The sequence below is a fragment of the Physcomitrium patens genome, chromosome 4, assembly GCF_059467195.1.
Source record: "Physcomitrium patens ecotype Gransden chromosome 4, ASM5946719v1, whole genome shotgun sequence".
Classification (NCBI taxonomy): domain Eukaryota; kingdom Viridiplantae; phylum Streptophyta; class Bryopsida; order Funariales; family Funariaceae; genus Physcomitrium; species Physcomitrium patens.
This window is the reverse complement of record NC_143413.1, coordinates 18,378,223-18,387,996: the sequence shown is the minus strand read 5'-3', so window position 1 is coordinate 18,387,996 and position 9,774 is coordinate 18,378,223. Positions and strand designations below refer to the sequence as shown.

The 9,774-nt window shown below is 34.7% G+C and overlaps 1 protein-coding gene across 4 annotated transcripts; it reads right to left on the bottom strand.

Moving 5' to 3' along the window:
* Positions 1 to 5,983: 5,983 nt before the first annotated feature.
* On the bottom strand, positions 5,984 to 9,356 carry LOC112280885 (beta-glucosidase 42). Of its 4 annotated transcripts, XM_073533805.2 has the most exons (12): positions 9,135 to 9,356; positions 8,866 to 9,027; positions 8,692 to 8,758; positions 8,476 to 8,613; positions 8,303 to 8,377; positions 8,120 to 8,207; positions 7,655 to 8,020; positions 7,307 to 7,527; positions 7,173 to 7,228; positions 6,933 to 7,035; positions 6,689 to 6,794; positions 5,984 to 6,570 (listed from the first exon to the last, which is right to left on the bottom strand). In XM_073533805.2, the coding sequence occupies exons 1-12, from the start codon at positions 9,204 to 9,206 to the stop codon at positions 6,396 to 6,398; spliced, it is 1,629 nt and encodes a 542-aa protein (XP_073389906.1). In that variant the 5' UTR covers positions 9,207 to 9,356; the 3' UTR covers positions 5,984 to 6,395. The 4 variants fall into 4 exon arrangements, 3 of the variants coding, with proteins under 3 accessions (XP_073389906.1, XP_024372565.1, XP_024372566.1); XR_016502714.1 differs by having other exon boundaries at positions 6,933 to 7,031; positions 8,866 to 9,238; XM_024516797.3 differs by having other exon boundaries at positions 8,866 to 9,238.
* Between the last annotated feature and the right edge of the window lie 418 nt (positions 9,357 to 9,774).

Genomic DNA, 9,774 nt, shown 5'->3' with positions numbered 1-9,774 from the left:
CTCTAGAAGGTTCTAAGGACTATGTCCCTAATATCTTCTACCAACTAAGAAGCTTCTAGAAGGTTCCAGAGACTTGCTTCTAGAAGGTTCTAGAAACTTGTCTCTAGAAGGTTCTAGAAACTTGTCTCTAGAAGGTTCTAAGGATTATGTCCCTAACATTACATGGGTCAACTTCAAGGATTTATTGAAGATAGCAAATAAGACCTTGTTTGTAAGTTGAAAAAATCTTTGTATGGATTCAAGCAATCTTCAAAGGCATGGTATCAATGTATAAATATATTCTTTGTAAATGAAGGATTTTTAAGGAGTGAAGTTGATCATTCTTTGTATGTGATGTAATCAAATGAGTTCATATTCATTGTCATCCTCTAAGTTGATGATTTGATCATCTCAACCAATACTATGAAGATAATGGATTGATTGAAGGCAAAGTTAGAAAAAGAGTTTGAGATGAGTGCTTTGGAAGAGCTTTACTATTGTTTAGGAGTGGAATTTGTAAGAAATCGTGCCAAGAAGACCATTAAAATGAGCCAAAATAAGTACATTAAAGAGGTGTTGAAACGATTCAACATGGAGGAATGTAAGCCTCTTGGAACACCTTTGGAGGCCAATTTGAAGTTGATGAAGCTCATGAAAGAAGAGTTTGCTGAAGTTGAGAGATAAATGGAAGGTATTCCATACAAGGTAGTAGTAAGCTCATTAATGTCTACAATAGTTAGCACAATGGTGAGTCTTACATATGTAGTGAGTGTTGTGAGCCAATACATATCAAAAGCTGGACTAATCCATTAGACAACCATCAAAAGGATCATGAAGTATTTAAAAGGTACTTTGAACTTCAAATTATGTCTTGGAAGTGATAACATTACTATGCATGGTTATTGTCATGTGGATTGGGATGGAGATGCAAATAATAGAAGGTCAACAATGGGATATGTATTCTTTGCTAGAGTAGGAGCAATTTCATGGAATTGCAAAAGACAACCAACAATTGCAAGGTCATCAATGGAGGCGGAGTACATGGTAGCAAGCCATAGTGTAATAAGACAATATGGCTAGAACAACTTTTAGAGGACATTTGAGTAGTACAAATAGAAGCAACTCCACTAAAGTGTGACAATCAAGGATGTCTTATTTTTGCAAAGAATCCAAAGCAACATTCAAGGATCAAACACATTGACATTCAACATCACTTTATAAGAGAAAAGATTGAAATAGGAATAATTGATATGAAGTATTGTGAAACTGAAGACATGCTTGTTAATTTATTAGCAAAGTCATTAATAAAGGATAGACATTACATGTTAATAAAGACTTTAGGATTGAAAGATCCTTGACCAATAGCAAAGTGGGAGTATTGTAGCAAATAAGTAATAGTAGAAAAAATTACGTATTAAAAATTATTATCTTAGGTAAGTTGCTAATGGTCAAAAGGTTGACTCTTAATATATGGAAAGGACATCCTATGGATATAAGACAAGGTCAAGGACCAAGAGTCAAAGTCAAGAGAATAAAGTATGAACTAAGAAATATCCAAAGACTAGATAAGAATAATTAATATTTGGCATAGGATACGTTCAAGGTATGTAAGATGCCAAAGGATCTTAGGACCAAGGATTATGTGTGTAAAAGTCAAAGAGTGGAAATTGTCTTATAAGGCAGCAACCACAACCTATAAGTATTGGATGTTAGAAGTGAGAGATATCTTACTCCATACTCTCTTTGTGTACAACCTTACTAATGTTATATTTTGTAACTTCAAAGTTCTATTTTTTTAATAGAAGACTCATAGAAGAATAGCTTCTATAACTATACTATCAACAATGAATAGAGCAAAGACCTTAGGAGCAACTTTAAGAAGGATAAAAAATAAAAAATACATCTTATGCATTGAAGAAATGCTATGTAGATATGATTTTTTTATTATTATTATTATAAATGATATTAAAAAAAAAAAAAAAAAAAAAAAAAAAAAAAAACTTTTAAATAAGAAATTCATACAAGTCTTCATGTTCCAAAAATAAAGCATCTTCATTTTGAATAGCAATGTCATTGCAATGGGACAAAGTATCATCATCTCCAACATTATTATCATTACAACAAGATAAAGTATTTTTATCTCTAATATTATTATTATTACAAAAATAAATATCATACACCACTTCTACCTTAATATTAAATATTATGTCTATTCTTAAGAATCTACATAATTTTTTAAGTTACAAGAAAAGAAGAATAAGGATTTAAAAAATGACTTAGGATTTCAACTCCAAATTAAAAACATTGTGAATCATTGCTGATAAAATTGCAAAAAAAATCTTAGCTTATATAAGTATCAGTACTTATCTAAGGATACATAGATAATAACTACTAAAAAATACATTACCATAAAATAATCTATTATAATGTGGCAAAAAAATAAATAAATAAAAATAAAAATGAAAGAGATTCACTTCTTTGTGTAGTTTCTTAGATAAAATGAATGGCCTATATTTTTGAACAAATCAAAGGCCAAGATTAGAAAAAATATTGGTATAATCATAATTCTATGTATTTAGATCATTACATATTTAGTATATATTCAATATTATATATATTCAATATAACATATATAAAATAGTATAATATATAAGGAGTATTTAAATTATGTAAGAGACTAGTCTCATTGTCTCTTTTATGAATTCTCTAATGTCTTGAATACCTTCATAATTATCTAAGTTTAAATACTCAACCTAATCAGCTATAAAGAACAAGACAAGTAGTTATAAAACTATTATCTTTTATTTAAGATATTAAATTACTCAAAAAAACAAAAATAAATAAATAAATAAAACTTATAGAGGTTGTAATGAAAATCACAACAATTTCTATGGTTTTTTGTGATGCCTCAAAAATCAAGCTTTAAAATTTTGAGACTTTCACATAATCAATAGCTATGGAGTAGTAGTTTTATTGTCAGATAAAAGTTAAGAATTTAATTTTGTAAAAAAAACTTGTTACAAATTAGATACATAAAATTGAGACCGTCTTTGTTAGACATGCAAATTTATAAATGAATGAAATCATTACACCTAGACTACAAAAAGATAGCATTGACTATATTGATTGTAAGAGTATGTTTTATTCACATATGATGGAAATTGGAACAATTCAATTTATCACCACAAGAAAGTCAATGGCAAGAATTATCACAACTATTTCAAATTCAAGAGTACAAAGTGTGTTAATACTAAGCAAGGATATATTAAAAGCTATCAATAAATTTAAAGACTCTAAACCTATCAAGACTGGACTAAAAATAAAGAGAAAATATATTTAGCAAGCAATAATATAGATATATAGTCTTTAAGATCCAAAGCAATAAAAAATATTAAATATATCTTCAATTAAGATCCATTCCTACAATGTATAGCAGATTTATTTTTTCCAACAGGATACAAAGTTAAATATGAGAACCTTACTACAATAGATTAGATCTATTTTATCAATTCTAATCTCAAAACTAGATCAGATATGGAAATAGATCTATATTTTCTCTACATGGCATTGGCAAGCATGTAAATTATAGATCTCAATAATTCATGCATTGATACAAGTAAGAAAATGTAATTAAAATATTTGGAACTATTAATCAATAGTTGATATGTGCATGCCATGAAAGAACCTATATTGCAAGATTTTTCTTTGGAGATGTATCATAAGAACTTGCAGTGCCTAATTTTAATATATTCTTTGATTCAACAAATTTTTCCTTTGAAAAAATTGTAATTGCACCAAATATCAAGGTCACACAAATTGAATACATAGTAATTATTACCTTTGAGAGTTTAGATATAAAGCTGGATCTCAAGACTTAAGAAATTGTATTAATAATAGCCAATCTAAAGACTAGTGGTTGCAAAGAGACTAGAGTTATGATTCACTTGGCTCTTAGTAAAATTGTATAACCAATCTCTCTTATATCACAAAAAAGACTATATATTACATAATCAATTTAAATAGAATTTAAATTAAATTCAATAGCATCAATCTTATAATATTGAAGGAGATCTCTTTCCATTGAATTATAAAAAAAACAAAGCACTAGCTCTATAGATGGACAAGTATATATCTTTCTCCTTCTTTTTATCTTTACAACTTTGTTTTTAAGTCATGTTTAGATTATACAAATGTAAGATGTTTTAGTGATCTTTTTTTTCTCAATTCTTTCAAGTTGATAAAAGACAAAGAGAAGTATCTTATTATAAGATTGAAAAAGCACTTAATCTTAAAAGACACAATTATTACTTAATGAGATGCATAGTGATTTTTTCCTTCCTATAATTTTATGAAGTATTTTGTCATATAATATTTATAGATTGAATAATCTATTAAAAAATTTCAAATTCAAGAATAAAATTTAGATTATTCTATCTAAATGTAATAATCTATTCATCTAAAAGTATAAGCTCTATACTTCTAAAGCTCAAAACTTTTGAAATCAACTTTAGTTTAGAATTGAATTTATTTTTTTGAGGCAAAACCATGATATGTAAAAAATCTAAATAATACAAAGTGACAGGTGTATGCATCTTTATTTTTCCTTCTATTAATCACTTAATAGAAAATATTGGTTTATTTATAAATAATAAGATATTATGGCTTATAACAAAAGTAGAAGCTATTAAGAATAAATGAAGCAAGATTTAAAGGCCATACAAGGTTCTTATACTAATTGGATGTATTTAAACATCATGGTGAAGTCAAAAATGATTTTAACTAATTCTACTAATAGAAAATAGAAGGACTAGCAACTAATGTAGTCTTTATAAAAAAGGAATTGCACAAATTTCATATGAGTTGTAGCACCTTGAATGTAAGTAGGACAATAAGACTAAAGTCTTAAAGCCTCTCTAGGACATTCATATATACTACATGTAAGCTTTAGTGAGGCTTAAATCCTTGATTTATAAAATATTTACATATAATTTTTTAATTATTTACTTGTTAACTTAAAACCTTCATAATTTACTTATAATAAGTTGAATTTACATGTTTTTTACATCATTGGAAAGATAATAAAATTAACTTTCTAAAATAGAACTATCAATTTTTATATTTATTTTTTAATAAATAAAAATTCAGTGAACAAATTGTGACTAAGTTTTAGAATGTATAATTGTTTGGTTAAATTCATTTGACTTATTTTGTATTTATTCTTCTTTTATTCTTGTTATTTTCTTGTGTCACTTCACACCATCAATTACAAACAAGTCTTAATTAATGCCATCTTATAATTTGGATTGAAGGGAGAATTTTATGCTTACAAACCAAGAGATCACTAAAAAAAAAAAAAAAAAAAAAAAAAAATCAACAACTCCAAGAAGAATCAATGATGCAAATAAGCAACAAGTTTGAAACATTTGCCTACAAACTCTTGTTCCCAACAACAAATCAAAGTGGGCATCATTGTGGCTCTACCATCAAATTGCTAATCGCAGCAACCCTAAGATAGCAAATAAAGCTCAAATTCAATCTCAACTGCTGATCAGATTTCTGGGAACGGAAGGAAGGAACGTAGGGGAACGAAGGACGCGGGCAGGTTGGAGGGCGGCAGGTTGGGAACTCAGAGCCAATTCCTAATTGCCTGTGCATGGAAATGTGAGATTGTTCTATGATTTTTAGTATAAATAGTTAACAAGTAGGTCAGACATGCAGATCAACTGATTTAATCTGAGTTTAATTGGTTGACATTAGAAGATGAATGCGAAGTGTCGAAAAGAAGGGATTCGAGGGTGTGGGGAAGTTGAGATTAGGTCCCTACTGCTGCGTAGTAATATGCTCCTCCATGTCGACTGGCAGGAACTTAACTTACTACACCACTGCCATAATGCAGAACCTTCACAAACCAGAAACCCGTTTCGTTTTTTTGATTCTTTTAATTTGAACACGAACACATGAACACCATAGGAAGCTCACGATTATCATCGAGACTTACAAAATCTTGAGAAGAAACCGATCCAGCGATCTGTCCTTTCAACTTGAGGTTGTGGGGCTGGTGATGATGACCACCGTAAGAATCCCTGTGTAGTAATGATATACCGCAGTTTGATAAATGAACTACCTCTAACAAAACTACGAGGGAATCATTGAGTTCTCTATCAGCAGTGTGATAGAACACGCCACCTAGTCAACATTTGTGCCACGTCCATACGCAGGAGTCCTTGTTGTTGGGTCTCTCCAGTTTGGCTTTGTTTCTTTGAGTTCTGGAGAATCCGGGGTCCATTCTCAGGATCACTGACACCTCCGAACTGACTCTTAGCCAAATAATTGATTATATTGCGATGCAATTCCAAAGCTTCTTGAGGAAGTCTTGCAGATATGCAGATGTATAGAAAACACGCAAAGAGCTGGAGTCATACGCCACGAGAAAGGAATCGAGAGAACCACTTGGCTGATTCCTTGAGATGTCTCTGTTGATTGTTGTTGTAATCCACATATAGCATTCCGAACCGCCGAGTGTACCCCATCGCCCACTCGAAGTTATCCATCAGCGACCATGCAAAATATCCGCGCACATCTGATCCATTCCTGAAATTCAAAATTCCGCAATTTTATTCGTTTCTGAAATAAGAAACATTGGAACGAGGTGCATAATCTTCTTGCAAAACATAAGAACCATTACACGATGACGCAAGGTGACGCTTACCGGATGGCTTCAAGAACAGAGAAGAGATAATTTTCATAGAACGCGACACGGGTCGTATCGTTTAGAAGCACTGCCATAGGTTTATCACTGTCAAGGTCGTCCATACCTGACTCCAGAAGCAAATGAATAAACACCATCACTTTCCAAACAACCACACAATCGAGGAATATTCATTACAAAAATAAATCCTTCTCAACAAAACTTTAGAACGAATTTTTCGGAACTTTCTAGAATGGTGGCTGACCATTTTCTGTGACAAATAGCGGCGGGTTTTCATATCGTTGTGTCAACCAAACCAATGTTTTTCCGATACCCCAGGGTACGATGAAGAGCCACTCCGAAGCTGCCTGCAGGTGATAAATAACATGAACAGTGTAATCTTGCAGCCATATAATGCTAACATGAGACCTTGTCAATACACACACAACAATACACAAAAGCACAAGCAAAGACAGCTCGAAGTTAAAAAGGTTGAAACGTATACCACATCCCCAATTTGCGTTCCATTTCGGGTCACTGCAAAACATCGAACCAAGTTGGCTTTTAAGTCAGCAAGGCATAAATGCGTCCCAGTTTCCACACAGTGCTACAGACTATTAACCAAAGCCTAACAGATACCTGAAGACTCAATTGCCTGGTCGTTCCAGTTGTCGCTGTTCAGTGAATTCTCCACTCTGACACCGTTGGATATCCACCTGGAAGAGTAATGGTTGAGACCAATGAAATCTAAAGATCCCTTCAGCAATGCCACCTCATCGGCAGTGAATACAGGCAACCGAGCACCCACATGTGTGCGCATAATCGCTGGGTAATCACCTCGGTATATTGGATCCAAAAACCTGACAGAACAAACCTAATTAAATTAGCACTACACATGCAAAACAAATCCCATCAACTCCTGGCACAGCAAAGTCTCCAAAATTAATTCCAAAGGTTTCAATATCGACAATCGATGCGAATTCTTACCATCCAAGCTGGAAGAGCGTATGCCGCTCTGCAGCTTCCTTGTCTTCCACGGAACTGGTCAGGGGCTCGGACCACTCTGAGTCCACGGAGATCCCTATCATGCCGCCCTGTGTATCCTTAAATTTCTTTCTGTACACGTCCGCAGCTGCAGCATGCGCAAGTAGCACATGGTGGGCCGTAATGTAAGGCTCTGTGGATGTGTTACCTGCAGGGCAAAGCGTCCGGTCGGAGCATCTCCCAGGAGCGTGAATTCCATTACCAAATCCGAGTACAGTGAATGACTTAGGCTCGTTGAAAGTGATCCAATGCTTGACACGGTCGCCGAAAGCGGTGAAACAAGCCTCCGCGTATTGCGTAAAATCATTTCTGCCATAACGAGTCGACCGTTTGAGAATTACGAAGATATAAAATCCAAACAATAAGCGAGGATCAGGTTGAAACCAGAAGCCGGACATTTAAACTCACACTATCCTCCGGTCAAGCCAACCGCCGTAGGAGTCCTGCAAAGATTGCGGAAGGTCCCAGTGATATAGTGTCACATAGGGTTGGATTCCTACAAATACATAGACACTAATCTTAGTATTTGCAAAACCTAAAGGAATTGAAAATAACACTGGTGAAATGAAGGAAGAGAATCAAGTTGACCACCTTTCTTCAGGAGACCGTTAATGAGGTTGTTATAGTAGGCCATTCCTTCTTCATTCACCACTGGATTAGAGCCTCCTGCAAACGAAACAAAGACCTTAACTCTCAGCAGAAATGATTTTGTTCTTTATATAAGTGAACTCAAGAACTTCCTGATTTATAATAATTGGACTCACCGAGCTTCATGATCCGAGACCAAGAAATGGAGAACCGATAAGCATCCACATTCAGCTGCGTCATCAAGTCGATGTCATCTAGGAACTTGTGAAACTGATCACTTGCAACATCACCAGTATGGTTGTGCAGAACCTTTCCTGCATGAGTACGCACATGCCCGTCAGACATAAACCCTAAACGAACTCCAAATGCTTACACAAAGGATGCTAAGTTACCTGGAGTATGAGAGAATGTGTCCCAAATGCTAGGCTCCCGTCCACTCTCATTGGCAGCACCCTCCACCTGTCAAAAATAAATAAATAAATAAATAGAATCAAAGGGATTGTCGGTGAGAAAATGAGAAGCTTACATGAAGATTTAATAAATCGTCCAGAGGTGGCGATTTTTACCTGATAAGCAGCCGTTGCAGCTCCGAACACAAAATTCTGCGGAAACAACGATCGGTGAAAAGGCTCGCACGTCGTATCGTTGGCATGCTTGGCTATGTTGTGTAACTTGCAGGGCAACACAGTAGGGTCGTTTCTCGGGGGAGAGAGTTCTTCTCGAGGCAGCTGTAAGAAGAGCAAGAACATGGATAATGCCACCAGGGCAAAGATTAAGAACGGCAACCCATCCCGCCCCATCATTGATTAGACCAGAATGTCAAGCTAGAGCTCACTCTGTATTCTTCTCCCGCTGTGGGAGACGTGATCGAATGCTGTTGTTGACAATGCAGTAGCCAGCATGCCATAACAAATGAACATTGCCACAATCGCGCCGCACACTAAGGGAATCCGAATTCTAGAGTGAAGAGGGTGTCGGTAAGATCCGGAAGCAAGGCATACTCGGCGGCGTTCTGTGCGGCGTAATTGCAGGAGAGAAGCGGGAACGATGGACGAAGTGCGTGTGTTTATTATCATGGCGATGTAGGCGCGGTGTCAGTCAGGTGATGAGTAAGGGAATTGGAAAGTGGGCAGCGGAATATGGGCAGTATGTGTGTAGCCTCCTCCTCATCAGGCTCAGCTCAGGTTGGAAGGGGAGGGGGAAGAGATTCCGCCGCATGGCATAATCCCATCCCAACCCCCCCCCCCCCCCCTTGTCTGAACTAACTGATATAGATAGATACTCTTCCACTCTTCTCTTCTCTTCTCTTCCCTTCTGTGCCTCGAGTTTCATTGGTACATCTTTTCACTCTTCGTAGTTTACTTGATATTGATGCCATCATTAAATTCGAAATATTATTTTCTAAATTTTTAATATAAATTACAAATATAAATTTTAAACATTACTTTTACATACAATAAAGTAAGTCGATTTGG

Bases quoted from the DNA above. Each gene is read 5' to 3' on its own strand.
- LOC112280885 (XM_024516797.3), bottom strand. From the start codon at position 9,102: ATGATGGGGCGGGATGGGTTGCCGTTCTTAATCTTTGCCCTGGTGGCA. The intron at 7,229-7,306 runs GTATCTGTTAGG...CTGACTTAAAAG, and splicing joins CCAGGCAATTGAGTCTTCAG to CCAACTTGGTTCGATGTTTT. The intron at 6,571-6,688 runs GTAAGCGTCACC...TTTGAATTTCAG, and splicing joins TCTGTTCTTGAAGCCATCCG to GAATGGATCAGATGTGCGCG.